The following is a 16919-nucleotide window of genomic DNA, read 5'->3' on the forward strand; positions in this document are numbered from 1 at the left end:
ACAAAGGAATAATACTACAACTTTTTGTTTTGTTTTGTTTTGAAAGTTAACATGATTCAAGTGAATTCCCTAATTACAAAATCAAAGTTAAGCCAAATATAAAATACTGTACTTTATAATTCATCTGATGGTATTTATTTATCAACAACAACAAAAATGTGGTTAAAACACAGAGAATTTAAGGGTGATAGAGATAATTAAGTATAGAAAATGCAGTAATCAGCTTGTTGCTATTGAATGAATAAAGGATACAAATAATTTTTAATAAACCCCATGGGAGAAGATCTTGCTAACTTCAAAACTTGCTAACTTCTTGTTAGCAAGATCTTGCTAACATTTTATGCATGAGTCAATGAAACAAAAAAACCTTTTAGAATGTGCACATTTGTGTAAGAGCAGAAGAATGTATGCATGTTACATTAGCCACAGAAGGCATTTGATAGTGTTTCCTCAATATGAAGAATTATGCCAAGAATTATGAGAAAATAAAGAAGATATTTAGTAATAGGCCTTCAACGTTTCAACAAACATTCTATAATTTACCAGGTTCTACTGGGAAGTTTATCCTTAATCCCATGTTATGAAAATTTTTATGAATATTACTCTTACTTCACGGCAGATTGTATTCCATTTGTTAGAAAAATAAAACACCCAGAATTCTTTCAAAAGGTACATTTCCTCCCAGTTCAACTCCCCATATCTCTATGAACACGTTTATGCAATGGAATATTAAAACAATCTCATATGTGATCCCAGGCTCAAAAATTGGGGATTTTGCATTTTATGCATGAGTCATTTAACCAATTATTCTTACAAATATTTGTTAAGTACCAACTGCACATCAGTAACTGTTTTATGCAGGAAATAGTGATTTACAAAATATCTCACCACCATACAAGTTGTATTACAAGAGGAAAGAGTCAATAAACATATACACTAAATAAAAGGGATAATCAAAATTGTGATAAATAATGTAAAGACAATCAATGTATGGTATGAAAGAAATCAAGAGAGACAAACGTGAGGTAAGCTATTTTTGGAAATGTTGTTATAGAGCCTTTTCAAGAAAGCAGACATTATACAGAAACTGAGAATAATGAGGAAGAGATGGCTATGGTTGAGCTATGTCAGATTGTTTCGGGTAAGAATATGAGTCACAGCAAAGATTCTTAACAGAGAAAGCGCTTAATTAAAGCACATACAGCAGGCTTCTATGTGGGTGCATATGGGGTAATATTTCTCAATGGCAATATGGTTGCTGTCACATGCATTGTCATCAGTCAGACAGTTCAAATCCTGGATGCCTTCCACCTTCCCACAGGTGCCTACCACTCGGAAATATTAGAAAGGTACCTGCATGAGCAAAGATTCAGTTTACCCCTCCTTCTAATATGGTCATACTTTCTTTGTAATACTGCTGCGATAAGAGTTAAAGAAACAGTTATTGAAAAATAACTCAGCAAAGTGCCTAGACTATAGACAGCAAGGTAGAATAAGTGATGGTTATAGGCCTCATAGATGTTAGTAGAATATTTCTGGAGCAGTAGAAACCAAATACAATGGAGTGCCTAGATTCCATTCATGCTCAATTTTTCTCTCTCTGTTTATATAAACTTGGGCAGTCATTAAATGTCTCTGGGCCACAGTTACCTCATAATAATATGAAAAAATATAGAATATGCTATTTTAAAGGGTTGCCAGAAATATATTAATTAAATGATATAAAATCAGTATGACAGTGAATCATTTTGCTTCCTATTACTACTTATACTAAAATGTTGTTAGTAGCATCAATTTAAAAATGCCATCTTTATTTTCACCAAGAATAATACAAATTTTGATTATTTTTCTAGATCTTCCTTTCCCCTGATATCAATAATACTCAATAAATGGCTTAATTATCCACCCAGTTCACAAACTAATAATCTTAGAATTGTATTTTACTTCTCATTTTTTTCACCTTCCATCACCAATACATGGGAAAGTAGTATTTACTCTTCTGAATATGTAAATATATGGATATTACCTATGTCGTAGGTCTGATTGCCCAGAAGTGGACACTGAGGTGAGGGTTTGTGTGCAACTGATTGGTTAACAAATGGCTTCCAGGTCAAAAGTGAGGGACGATGTAGTAAACATGACAGGAAGAAGAGTCTAAACAAGGGGGTGATGTCAATCAAATTCCAGCCCCAGTACAATTCCACAGGGGAGTCTGGGGATGGAAATGACATGTAATTTTTCATTGCATGAACCTGTTAGACGATGGCTCAGAGGTTTTCGTGGGAGGTGACTATAAAGTTGCAGGCACTTTAGGGTCCCTGTGCACGTGGGTAAACTAGCTCCAATAGCCAAGGGGAATCCCCCAAAGAGAGCTGCAGGCACAGGGAATTGGAGGAAGCAAAAGCATGTAGAATTTATAGCATGCAGTATATGTGTGTGGGTGTCCTCATGAGAAAATCAAAGGGGATTTGAGCAGAGTACCACTGTCCACTTCAAACCACTTCTCTAGATATCATTGTCTTCTCCTTCTAGACTAGATAGACTCTAACTAATCTCCCCCTTAACCAAATCCTTTCGTACCTTCTAAACTATTATCAGTTCTGTAGCCGAATTGATCTTTAATTAATCCACCATGTTAAAATCTTCCAACTGCTCTCTGTTGCCCTGGTAACAAATGGAAATCTTTACTCTAGCTTTGAGGCCTGTGGGAGACCTCAGTCCCCGCCTAAGCCTCTGGCTGCATCTTCTAGAACTGTACTTTTCTGTTTCAAGGCTTATATTCTACCCAAAGTTGGCATCAATCATGGCAACAAACCTCAGGAAATGAAGGATGTGCTCCAATTTCTCTGGCAAGAGTGATCAGCCAAGGATGACGGCCAAAAGAAATCTCCCAGTGAGAAGAAATCAGGGTAATTAGTGTGGTCAACTAAGGATTTGTTGTATTTTATCAAAGTGAGAGATCAGCTGTCCTTGAGATTCTTTGGCTGCTCATTTTCTACTGCACCATCACAGATAAACAAAATGTATGGCATATTCTGATCTAGCAGCCATGAGATGGTACTTTTCCATTTCACTAGTTCTCAGCACTCTTTGACATTCTCATTTTCTGATATTTATGTCAGAGTTTGAAATAGCTTGGTAAAATTTACCAATTTCTCAGAATTTACAAGATTCTGAATAGTCATATAAAGTCCTGATAAAGGAAAATTACAATCACCTGAGATATCAGAGTCAAGAAGCAATGTGACGGATTTCTCTCATATTGAAGTGTGTGGATTTGTGGCCATATGTGTGTATTTTGTTAAGTAGGAGCATTTTTAAAATAATAGGTATGGAAATCAGGGCACCTATGTGCTATAGAGCCAATAACACTGGACCATAGGAAACATCCATTCTATGATTTGCCAATCACCATTCTCTGCTTCATGTTGGAGATATATACATATATATGGCTATAGTGAGAGCAACCATGCTTGATGATGATGATGATGATGATGTTGATAATCAAAACATTAACAATTTGAGAATTGTGTGGTAGCACTGTGTTAACTTCTTTACATATATTATCTAAAAAAAAATACTGTTTAAGGCTGTTGGTCTAACTACTAGTTCCAACACTTACTAGCTGTAAGCTCTTTATCAAATTACTTAAATTCTTCAAGCCTCAGCATTTTCATAGGTATATGTTGTTGCAAAAATAAAGTAAGTCCTTGTACAACAAATGATAATTACAGTGTATCGATAAAAGTTTGAAATAAAATTAGCAATACCTTGTGAGTCAGACACTAATTATTGTCCTTTGATAGAAAGAGTAGTTGTTGAGAACTAAGTTGTGACCTAAGTTATCATGCTAAATACCCCAAAGTCTCACAGATAATAAGGGATAGAGCCAAGCTAGAGACTTGTATTTGACCTCTGTGCCTTGACAACTGCAATTGAGCTTATATATGTATGGTCCAGTGTTGAGCATCTGGACTATGCCAGGTGAATCAAAATTCATTACCGGGATTTTTCAAACTCAAATCAGAAAAGACTATCAGTTGCTCTCTGGATTGGAACATGTTAAATCTGAACTCTACATTCTGTCAGACTGAGGAGGCATAGTTCTAAGCAAGAGAGATGAGAGAGACAGAGACAGAAAATAGTACTCAAGACCCTGATTCTAGTCACCTGTTGACTTTCTATTTAGTTTATGTGTGCTATCTCTGTCTTTCTACTTATCTCTATGATGTATGAGTTTTTAATGATAGTTCACTGACATACAAGGAAAAATTACATATATATATGTATATATGATATATAAAATCTAAGTGACATTTACAAAAGTTTTATAGTTTATAGGTTATTTGAAAGTGCAACACCCCTAATAAACCATTTTCTCCCCCTACTTCTCAGGGGAAATAGACAGTACATTGGATTTGATATCCTGCTGAAGCCGCAGATAATGAGGACTTACCATTGCCTACCACTATTCATCTGGACCTATATGTTTCATACAGTTGACGCTATCCCATTAGAAGAAAAAGCTAACAGTGATTTACCAAGCAAAAGGATAGTGGGTCTGACCAAAGACGATGGTAAAATGCTACATCGCACCAAGCGTGGCTGGATGTGGAATCAGTTCTTCTTGTTGGAAGAGTACACAGGTACAGACACACAATATGTAGGCAAGGTAAGAATTTTTATGTGATAATCTAGAAGCTGGAAATGATAGCAATTTATTTTAAAGCAACTTTTCATGTCACTAATGATTATTTAAAAATATTTGACTAATTATGGTGTGCGAAAGGCATGAGAGTGCAGGTTATTTCAGTAGGGTAGGGTAAGGAATGTGATTTACTCAGGTAACTAAATATAGGTCAGTATCCATAGTAAACCGTAAAAAGAAATAAGTCATATGTGGACTTGATTTATTATTAATCAGCTAGATACGATTTAATGTTATGTGTGTGCATCTAAAAGATTAAAAGAAAACTTTCTTTGAAATATAAAGTCATGGGTAAATATTAACAAGTGTGTTATAGAAGGAAAAATGAAATGCAATTGTAATATACAAAAAATTACTAAAATATAGTGGTCTCTACTGATGAATAATTTATAATAATTAAGAAGAGTTTGATGCACATGAAAAATAAGCATGTATCTAGATGCTTCTGTTTCTTAACCAAACTGAGCTACTTACTGCCTACAAACCAGACCAAAGGGTTTGAGGCAGAAAGAGGAAGAAAAAAAGGAGAAACAAAAAACTATCTTTAAGAAGATTTAGTATTACGCTAGTAGGAGGACAGTATTAGCAGTCAGGAGCAACTAGCAACGGAGACTATGCAACTCCCTTCTTGTATTCAATTTTGAGTAAACCAATTCATTACCTTGCTCCTCTTCCCTCTGTGTCTCAAATTGTGTTGCATGGTCATTCTGATGTGCTGAATTTTCTATTTATGTATCTTCCCCTTAACAATCTTACCCATATTACTTTATATGCAGGACAATTCCTTTGTTCATTGTGGATTATCCTCGATTTATGCCTAGAGCTGAGGTAATTTCAAATTATGAGAATAAAACATAATAAAAATAAACATAAAAACAAAATGAATTATGAATATTAAATTTGTCCTTAGATCACATATTTATTTTTCTTGATTCTTCGTTTATGATATTAGAAGTGATTGTAATTGTATGAGCATTGTTTGATTCACAGCAACATCAGGCAAATAAGATAGAACATGCCAAAAATATAAACATAAAAAGTACCTAATGTCACAGAAGTTGTGCCTATCGCTTTTAAAGCAGAAATACATTTATCTGTGAAATTTCCACAATCTCCACCTGATTCTTCATTTTGCGTGTGTGACCGCATTTTTTTCAAACATAGCTTCCTTTATCAGAAGTCTATTATTTCCACTTCTTTTGAAATTTCTCTCCTCTGGCTCCATAGGTCAGACTTATTTTGCGCAATACAGTTCACTTGCTGATTCTCTTTTCTCTTATTCCTCCTCAGGTTAGTCATATGGCATCCTCCAGCATCCCTCATTTAACATTACTTTTCACACTATAGTTAATACTAACATCATGATATTTCAAGTCCAACTGACAAATGTCTGTGTCTTAGGACTTGAAATTGCCTTATGATCCTTTCTCTAAGGCAGTGTATAACGGACACACTCAGTTCATGGGGCCTTATCTAAAAGATTTCATCCTGGGAGATTGACAGATAGAGAAGAATAGCCACAGATAAAAAGAGATACTTGTAATCTTAAGGCAATCAAGGCTCCACTACAAGCATTTATTTTTAGTTGTAAACAAAAGTGCTTCCTTCTAAAAACTGACTGTGCTTGATTAATTGAACACCATTTACTGCAGTGAGAGTTTAAAATATACATTATGCTTTAGATCTGTTTGCACCATCTTGCTTATTTTTAATTTGTCCTGTAATCTGTTCAAGATAGCTACAAAATGTTTGCCCATAGTTTTCTTTAATTACTTTTCATGAAATGCCTTATCGCTTGTCTTGGGAAAATAACCTATTTTGTCACCCATGGATAAGTTAAAGTGTTCGATTTTTTTTCTGCTTTTTTATCCTTGACAACCAAATCATGAACAAAAATAAAAAACCCATTATAATAATTTGGATTTTTGTCAAGTGAGGAAAACCAAATCAAAATTGTGTGCCAACTATTTTATATTATCCATGGAAAACAATATGTACATGAAAGAGAAATTTCAACAAAACACTTATATTACTTTATTTTATTTTATTTTTTATTTTATTGGGGTTATATTACTTTTTTGAAACAATAAAATAAAATAAACCTTTCTCTGTTTTTTCATAGGGGCTTGCCTTAAATATGCCATGTATCACATATCTAACTCAACATTAAAAAAAAGAGGGTCAAATATATGGTGACTAGAGGAGATTTGACTTTGGGTGGTGAACACACAATGCGATATATAGAGGATGTACTACAGAATAGTATACTTGAAACCTATATAATTTTATTAATCAATGTTACCCCAATGTTACATTTAATTAAAAAATAGGTTTCCAACTACTTCTTAGCATGTATTATGTTCTTAAGGGTCTATAAACTCTCTTCTAACCTGCTTTCCTGGCTTTCGACATAATTTTTCATTTGTATATACATAGACTAGTTAGGTTCTTGCCTGTGAACTTTGTTGAACACATAAATTCAGATGAGGATTTAACTTGAACACCGTGACATTGTCCTTTTGATCACAGTGCTCTGGTTGCTCTGGGTAAACACAAACTTAGCCTTCCAGGATCCACTGCATTGGCCATATACCATGTAAAGCAAAGGCCTAGCACATGTACCATACACCACCAGGGTTAGGGAAGAATAGGTAGCTTCTAATGGGAAGAGATTTTGACAATTTTTTACTTAATTTTTACAGGAGCTAGGTATTGCAGAAAATAAGACCCATATTAATTTACAGGTGATATAAAGTCAGAAAGATATGTAATCCTTATATATGAAATCTAGAATTTGGTCCTGAATTTAGAGGAAGCAGTTTTAGAGCAAACAAAGGAGAAGCAGCAAAATTTAACAAAATGCACATGTGCACATACACAAAAACATGCAATTTACAAGGTCAGTCCTGATTGCATCATTCAATAACTATGCAGAATTTAGAAGTCAATTAAACTTCCCAAACGTCAGATTTTATGTTAGATTAAATTAAATTGTCATTAAGATTTCTTTAACTCCGGATTTCTGACATTTTTTTAAGATTGTGGAGGAGGCTGTCTCTGTGGGCAGAAGGAGCTAGTAATAACATAATAAAAACTTTCACATGCATAATCCAAGCAGGTAGCATTGCCTATGGCAATGATAACACACACACACACACACACACACACACACACACACACACACACACACACACTAATCCAATGGGATGAAGTTAGATCACTACTGTGAAAGGGCCAGAATTCCATGCTGAGCTGTTTTTATATACAGAGTGGGATGTGAGTCCCTTGCTGAAAGCTCTTGTACAAATTCATTATTTGCTTTCATTGTCAGGATGGACTAGTGGAGCAAGAAGATAAACCGCAATGCTATTTTTATAAGGAAATGCTATAGAATATTTCCTCATGCCATTTCAGACATTTGCAATACAAAGAGAAAAGTCAGAAAGGTTGAAATTGAAGGCAAATTTTTTTTTCACAACAATGCCATCTGAAGTTCTGTTGCTCACTTTTAACTAAAACTATTAGATATTTACTAATTCTGTTTCCTGTACTAAGAGAAGCCTTTGGTTCTTACTCAAGAGGATTACAAAGTCATAACAACTGCCATGTAGCTTCCCTGTAATTTGAATTGACACATGTGACTGAATTACGTAGGCAGACTAGTAATACTGCTCAAGAAAAGAATTAAATTTAACAAAAAAGCATAGCAAAGTCTCCTACTATTCTGTTAGAGAATCTTCATGTTTTTGACTTTTCACACATTAGATCTGGATCCTGAAGAATCCCTACTTATCGTAGATTAATAATTAATTGGTCATATCGCTATTATTACTGAGAATTGAACAGATTTTAATATGTGGTTATTAAAACACATTTATTGCATGAAAAGGCAAACTCATAGACATAGTGTTTATTATTTTTAAGGACAACATTAGTATTCAAAAATAATTTTGAAATATCAAATCAATTGACCATTACATCTTAATTCAAAGATATGTATTTGTATTACTTACTTTGCTCAGGGCTATTGAAAAGCATCATGAAACTGCCTGGAAGTAATCACCATCTAATACCAATAAGATACCTTTTTTACAGAGTTAGCTTTCAATTTTTTCATAGTTTTAATTCAAAAACTTTTCCTATTCCATAGTTGAAAACATCATGAGTATAATCATAGAATCTTAGAACGGAAGGGGATTTTATCATTTATCACACTCTTGGTTACAATTAGATACACTCGGTTTAGATGTTGACTAAAATAATGGAAACACAGGTACCAACTGCAAATCACATAGGACTCTGGTTCATATTAGACGGCATAACCAAACTGTGGGATGACTCTCTTTTGCACTCACGTATGTTGATGTATGCACTAAATATTGATATTTCCCCAAAGCATACATAACATATTGTATTTGGATAGGCAATTTTCTCTTAGGCTTTTAAGATATAGAAGTTTGATGTGTACAGACACAGAAGTAAAGTCAGAGATTTCCTGAAGGATGTCTGATAAATTTTTATAGTATATTATAGTGTTTTTCAGAATTGAAATAAATTACCTTCATAAAAGTTTTAGAATGCCATTACTCACGGCGCAGTACATGTAGCAGCTGCTTGTGATTTATAAGCACGTTGCATTCCAAAATTCTCTTTATAGGTTGGTTGTTTAAAACTAGGAACACATGAGAAAAATATTAAGCATTAAGACTAGGTTTCAGGACAGTGTACACGTGCTTATTTCACACTGAGTTCTATAAAAACCTACTTCTGTAATAGAGTGTTATTATTTGATTCTTACTGCCAATCTTACTGACAGTACTGTATTATCTCTTCACTGCCTCAGTATATAAGTGGTAAGTACTCTTTTTACTTGATTTTATTTATTGTTTAATTCTCAAAACATGTTACACCCTGTTTCTTGAATTACACAAATCTCTTGGACAAAATGTCTATTGAAAAATAAGTCCAATTTACTTTAGTAGAATTCAAAGTATTCAATATCATTGCATACTACAGCCTCTGTTCTATGGCCCCATAACTATGTAGCCGGAACTCTCGGCAGAAATCCTTCCTCTCCCATACTCGTACACTTGACCTCTATTTCATCATATTCAAAGGCCCATTTTCAGAGAGCATCTAAACCTCTTTTCCATAATTTCATCTCTTCTCCTGCTTTAAGTCTAATCACAAACGCATCGTCTTACATAAAGCTCATCTTCATTCTCCTCAGCTAGAATCTCCCATCAAAATTATACGATCTATCAAAATCTTATTTGTGGCACAAGTTCAATTATTTTGGTCTACTATTTTATCACCTAGAATCTGTGACCGTTGGTTGGGCTTGAATGTGTGTTGGGTTGCATTTTTTTTTTCTTTCTCCAATATGTTTTATGTCATATATTCACTTAACATCTGAGTTCTGAGAGACTGATACTATGAAACACAGAAAAAGCAGAGATAGTTTAAATTAAGTCTATCCCCTTCTCCTGACACAGTTGCACCAAAGTCAATTCCTTTCCTATGTTTCCATTACACTTGAGGGCCCTAATTGCAACCAAGGCCTGTCTACTTTGCTCCATGCACTCATACTTTAGATTCATTTTTACTCCAAAATAACTGATAATGTCCTTAATACAGATGATTTCAAAGTGGTATGAAGAATTAAAAACATAAGACTAAACAAATTTTGACTAAATAAGGAATTGTAACTACTCCTAGAAATATTTACATTTAAAATTTAAGGGATTTTATTATTTTTTTTGGCAGGAATATAAGTAACTGTTAAATCATTCAAAAAATATCAGAGTGTTGTAGCAAATGTTTATTAATATGATTACAAAATTATGTGTGAGTTTTCCTGATACCAATTTTAGTATTTATGAACTATTTCTAATATCCCAACAATCCCAACATTCTCTTTCTCTACTTACAAACTTGTAGAAGATCAAATCTACCCTTACATACTTATGTGTTAAAAAAAAAGAAAGAAGATAAACTTAAATAGAAATAGTAAAGTCTCCAGGAGAGTACATAAAGAGGAATAGGGAAAACAATATTTAAGCATAAGCACCATAAAAATATTAAAAAGTTCAACTTTCTAATATATCTGTCAGTTTTTCATCATTTTATGCAATTATTAGGTGCATAATATAGTCTGTTATGTTTCTGATTAACTGATGTTTTATTATTATAAAATGTCACCCTTTATGTTTGATAATACTATCTGCTTGAAGTTTACCTTGCCTGTACAAAGTTACATATACCAATTCATTTATGATTATGTTTGTGTGGCTTATCTATTTCCATCCTTTTGCTTACAGAATTTTGTTTAATTGTATTTAAAACACAGACCTTGTAAACAGTTCAAATTTGGTTTATGTTTTTTTATCCACTCTGAAAATCTTTAACATTTAATTAAAGTGTTAAGTCCTTTTATATAAAATTACATTATTGATATGTTTGGATTTAAGTCTGTCAATTAAAAACATCCAGCCTAAGAGAAAGCTAATGAGTTTATCTGAGCCAAACTGACAACAATTGCCAGGAAGCAAAATCTCAACGGATTGAGAAAATGCTCTGCGAAATGGCTGTTTGTAGTTTATTTTATATGCAGAATCAGAGGACGGTTACATGAAATCCACTGGTGATAGATTAAGGGGGTAGGAGAAAGCAAAAGAGGGGGGAGTCTGGGATTGGATAAAAATAATTTGGAGAGACAGGTACTTCTTTCACATAGGTGGTACAGGATAGCTGATAGTTTTCATAGAGATGTTAATCATGGGACAAGAATAATAATGAGGGATTCTGTACTTTCCTACTCTGGTCCTAAAAAAGGGATTACTGACATTCCAAGGATGTCATTTTTGGTGGAAAAAGACAGTAGACAATCCCACTTAAAGGCACAGATTGACTTTATGAAGGAAGCTTTTGACTATAGATGTGACTTCCCTCCACAGCTCACTTAGTTATGAAACTTTTTATCCTGCCACCATCTTATACAGTTAATTTCAGTCTCCTGAGCTTGTCAGGTTTAATATGTGGCCCCTTTTCCATCCACAAGTCTACCATTTTCTTGTTTCCATTTATCCCACTGCTCTTTATACTCTTGTTTCTGCTTTTCTACCATATTTTGGATCAATTGAGTATTTTTTTAATCTGAATTTATAATCTTTATAAATGTTCCTTAACCTATTATAATATAAATTTAATTAACATTGTATATTTTAGCATATAATGCAATCTTACAACAGTATAACTTCATTTCCCCCATGGTACTTTATTCTATTTTTGTCATATAATTCTTTCTGATATATTATAAAATGTACCACACATTGCTAATGATTTAAGCATTTCAATACTGATTTAAAAAGTTTAAAAAAAGACAAAAATATAATACATCGTATTACATATTATATTTTATATTATATTATATTATGTTATATTATACATAATTGTCATTTGTAGTCTGCGAATTGTATTCTTTTGTGTACGTAGGAATTTTTGCTGCTATAATTTTCCTTCAACCTGAAGACCTCGTTTAGCATTACTTGCAGTGTGGATCTACTAGAAACAGATATCCTTAGCTTTTTTTTATCTGAAAATATCTTTATTTCAGAAAAGAATATTTAGATTGAATATAGAAATATAGGCTTACGGGTGCTTTTTTTTTTTCCTTTTAGCACTTACTTTAAATTTTTGTTGCATTGCAATGTGTATTATTTTGCTTTGAATAAGAAGTCAGAGATTATTGTTGCCTTGTATTTTATGTGTGTTAGTCTCTGGTTTTAAGTTTCTGAATATTTCTTTGGCTCTTAACAGTGTCAGTGTGATACCCAGATGTTTCTTATTTTTATTTATTTATTTATTTATTTATTTATTTATTTATTTATTTATTTATTTATTTATTTTTATCCCATTTGGGATTCACTGGTCTTCTTAACCAGTGGGTCCTTTTTCATCAAATTTTAAAACTGTATGGTCACTTTCTAAAAATTATTTTTGGCTTGTTCTTTCTTCTTTTGGGGAATTACTACAAATACAAGTATATTAGGGCATACTGTATTGTCCCATAGATCTTGAAACTGTTAGATATTTTTTTCAATATTTTTTGTCTCTGTTCTTCAACTTGGATAATTCATTTTTACTGTATTTAAATGTGTAGTTTCTTATATTTCTATATCAAACCTGCTGTTATAAACTTTTATTACAGAAGTTATAATTTCTACTTCTAGGTTTCATTTTCTGACTCTGATTTTTCATATATTTTATGAAATTCCTAATGTAGTAGCCCATTATTTTAGTATTCCCTATAAATTCTTTAATATATTGATGAAAGTTATTTTTATAATATTTGACCATTAAATCCAATATCTGAGTCTCATTTGTGTCTATTTCTATTGACTATTATCTCATTTTGTTATATTTCTCTCCTTTTTTAGAAAGGAGAGCATAGATCCTAACGTTATGAGTAATACATTATGTAGATTCTAGATTTTTTAACTTTCTCTGAAGAGTGCTGTTTCATTCCAGCTCTCTCACTCTCTCCCTCCTTCCCTTTCTCCCTCCTTTCCTCTCTCTCTCTCTCTCTCTCTCTCTCTCTCTCTCTCTCTCTCTCTCTCTCTCTCTCTCTCTCTTCTCTCTCTCACTCTCTACCCCTCCCTCTCATCTTCCCCTTTTGCCTTTATTATTTCTCATCTCAATCTTTTATTTTATTTTATTTCTCTTCTCAATATTTTTTCTCTGGGTCTCTTTGATCTCTGCTCTCCCCTCCTCCTTCTCTCTTTTTTTTCCTTCCTCCTTTCTTCTGAAGCCTACTTTCCCTCTACAGGTACTTCCCTCTACCACTCTTACCTTGTCCCACCAAGGCAAGACCACACACACACTTTTATACCATATTTTTACTGTATATTTTCTATGTTTAGATACAAAAATACCTACAATTGTTTTACAGTTGTCTACAGTATTCAGGAAAGTACCATGCAGCAAGGTTTGTAGCTAGGAGCAACAGGCTATTCCATATAGATTAGGTGTATAGTAGGCTGTTCCATCTAGGTTATAAGTGTATTCGATCATGCTCACACAACAAAATCTTTGCAGACTCATTTCTCAGAACATATTTCCATCATTAAGCAATGCTTCACTGTAACATAAATAATGACTATGAACATAAATAATTCTTAATCAGCAGATTAAAAAAGGTAATGAATTTGTGTGTGTGTGTGTTTGTATGCGTTGCCAACTTGGTGTGTTTAAAGATGCCCATGTGTAAACTAATGTATGCACATATTAACTGTGCCAATAAAATTTTATATTTATCTATACCTATGTTAGTATAACCAAGATCACAGTATAGAATTTTTTTAGCCTAAAATAATGCACCCTCATAAATATTCCTTTCCTATCAATGCCCTCCCAGGGGTAACCACTTTTCTCACCCTTTATAATAAGTTTGCCAGTCTTTGAATTTCACATGCATGGACTCAAAACATTATGCGTGGTTTCTACATATCAACTTTATGCAGGATAAATTCATCCACTAAATTGTGTATAGGATTAATTTTATAATGGCTGTACAGTTGTCCATTGTATAAAGATACCGCTATTGATTTATCTATTCTACTATTGAGGGATGGTTGATATGCTTCTATATGAAGGCAACTATAAACAAAACTGCTGTAAACATTCTTATTCATTTTTATTGTCACATGTGAATTTATTTCCTTTGAAAATACTTTACGAATGAGATCGCTAAATCATAGAGTGGGTATACATCTTTAGTAGAAACTAGAAAATATATTTTCAAAGAGACTTTACTAATTTATATCCCAACCGACAATTTGTGAGAATTCCAGTTATTCCATGTACTTACTAATGTTTTATATTGCCAATATGATATAATTTAAAAGTTTAACCATTTTGGTTGTGCAGTTTTAATTTGAATGACCCTAAAAGTTTAAAAGTTAGGCATATTTCAATTTTGTATTGGCCATTTGGTTTGGAGATTTTTGTTTTGAACTGAATGTATAGGCATTTGCTGACTTTTTAAAAATTGTTATCCAACTTTGTCTAGTCACTTTATAAAGGACTTTATATATACTACAATTTTTCCCCAAAAGTAAGACCTACCCAGACAATCAGCTCTAATGTGTCTTTTGGAGCAAAAATTAATATGTTTCGGTCTTATTTTACTTATAGTATATCCTTTTGTATTACAGTAAAATAAGACCGGGTCTTTATAATATAATATAATGTAATGTAATGTAATATAATATAATGTAATATAATATAACATAATATAATACCAGGTCTTATATTAATTTCTGCTCCAAAAGATGCATTAGAGCTGATTGTCTGGCCAGGTCTTATTTTCAGGGAAACAGGGTAGAATCAAGCCATATATTAGACAGATATATGGAAATCTTCCAATTTTTGCTTACTTTTTGTTTGTAAATATAGTGTCATTTACTGAAGAAAGTTTCTAACTTAATTAGGTTTAACTTACCAATCTCTTAAGGTTATTAATTCTGCTACCTACTTATAACAAACAATTGTTTATCATTAAGGTAATATAATTTGTTTTCTTCTAGAAATTTCATAATTTCATCTATCACATGTATGTCTATAAGACAATTTTAATTCAGTTATGGCCTAGATGTAAGGTAGAGGTCAAAGGGTCCACATAGATCTAGAATTGCATCAGCATTAATTTTTTCAAGATAATTTATACACCTAATTCCAGAGGACATATTTTTTTAACTCATATGTCTAAGTGTGCATATGTATATCTAGTCATTTCATTTATCGTTTTGTTTATCCTTGTGGCAATACCAAGCTGTCTTAATTATTGAAACATTATTGTTTTATTTTTTAATCTAGTTATTTAAGTTCCCCCACCTCTTCTTCAAGATACCTGTGGTATTTGAATTCCTTTGTATTTTCATAAAACTTTTGAAATTATTATTATTTTTTTTATTTCCATTAGTCTCAGAAATGATTTCAGTTTAAAGAGACTCAGATTACATGGCTATTTAAGGAAATGTGTGATCCTAGAATGATTTCTGGAAATTATAGGTGGAAACTTACAATATATTACTGAAACAATTTAAATATTTGAAAACGGACTTTTTATTTTAATGTTAAATATAATAATATTGTTAAATTTATCTGATTTGGTAATTGTACTATGATTATATTAGACAATTTCCTCATTCTTAGATTACAGATGTTGAAATAGTCATTTAGAGGTATAAGTAGATAAGATGCCAAAAAATGGGATATGATTTCATTAGTATATATAATGCATGCAATAATAGATATGACAAGTATTCATAGGCCTACAGAAGTCTATAAATCAATAAAACATGAACAGGTAAATATATAAATGTGCAAAAAGATTAGATAGATATTCCACAAAGTATGTTTTGTGAGTCTCTTGCTAAGAGTATATATATGATAAGGTGCTCAACTCATTAGGGAAGGTAGATTTAAACCACTCAAAATACTGGAATGACTATGAGTGAAAAGATGTAATATCCCAAGGGGATTGATGATAAGAACCAATTGAAACTCTCACTGATTCAGGTTAAACTACAAAAACATTAAGGGAGATTTAAATGAAGAAATACAATGTGCTCAGAAATTAGAAGATTAAAAAATAATCTAAAGATTGAGCGCCATTCCAATCAATATCCCTGTGTATTTCTTTTAACTTTTTTTGAAATGATTTAAAACTTACAGGTCACTCAAACTGTGCAAAGAACTTCTGTACACCATTTAGCAAGATTTAGCAATTATCAATATTTCATCAAATTTCTTTTGTCATTCTTTTGGTGTATACAGATTTTGTACCATGGCAGAAGTATTTCCATTTTATCATTTCAATTTTGTCTAGGACTTGTCCCTTCCTCAGAACTAACTTGGCAAGGATTCATCTCTAATTTCTTTTCCCTCCTGATAAAATTTCTGTTCAGCTCCTTAGCTTTCTTGCTCACATTATCGATCATACTTGGAGTTGTGTCTTGTGCATATGAAGTTTAGACATCAACTAAATTTTTGGGGATGTTATCAGAGACATGGGGGAATCCCCTCTCTGTGACTTCCTCCTCCCAAAGACTGTGGACTCCAACTTCTAGCCACTGTGCTAGACCCAAACTCCAACAACTATATCCTCCACTCAATAATATTTCTTCTCTCTGGACTCTAATTATATAGT

General features: G+C 32.6%; 1 protein-coding gene across 3 annotated transcripts in view; it reads left to right on the plus strand.

The window, feature by feature from the left end:
* Positions 1 to 16919, plus strand: part of CDH9 (cadherin 9) — a 111920-nt gene that overhangs the window by 38770 nt on the left and 56231 nt on the right. For 2 of the 3 annotated variants that reach the window (XM_081054605.1, XM_081054603.1), the window contains exon 2: positions 4396 to 4672. In XM_081054605.1, coding sequence (XP_080910731.1) covers positions 4445 to 4672 — 228 coding nt within the window. In that variant the 5' untranslated portion in view covers positions 4396 to 4444. Of the gene's footprint in view, positions 1 to 2773; positions 2910 to 4395; positions 4673 to 16919 lie in introns of those variants that run through there. The other variant, XM_081054604.1, reaches the window with a different exon arrangement.

The sequence above is a fragment of the Rhinolophus hipposideros genome, assembly GCF_964194185.1.
Source record: "Rhinolophus hipposideros genome assembly, chromosome: 7".
NCBI classification, from domain to species: Eukaryota; Metazoa; Chordata; class Mammalia; order Chiroptera; family Rhinolophidae; genus Rhinolophus; species Rhinolophus hipposideros.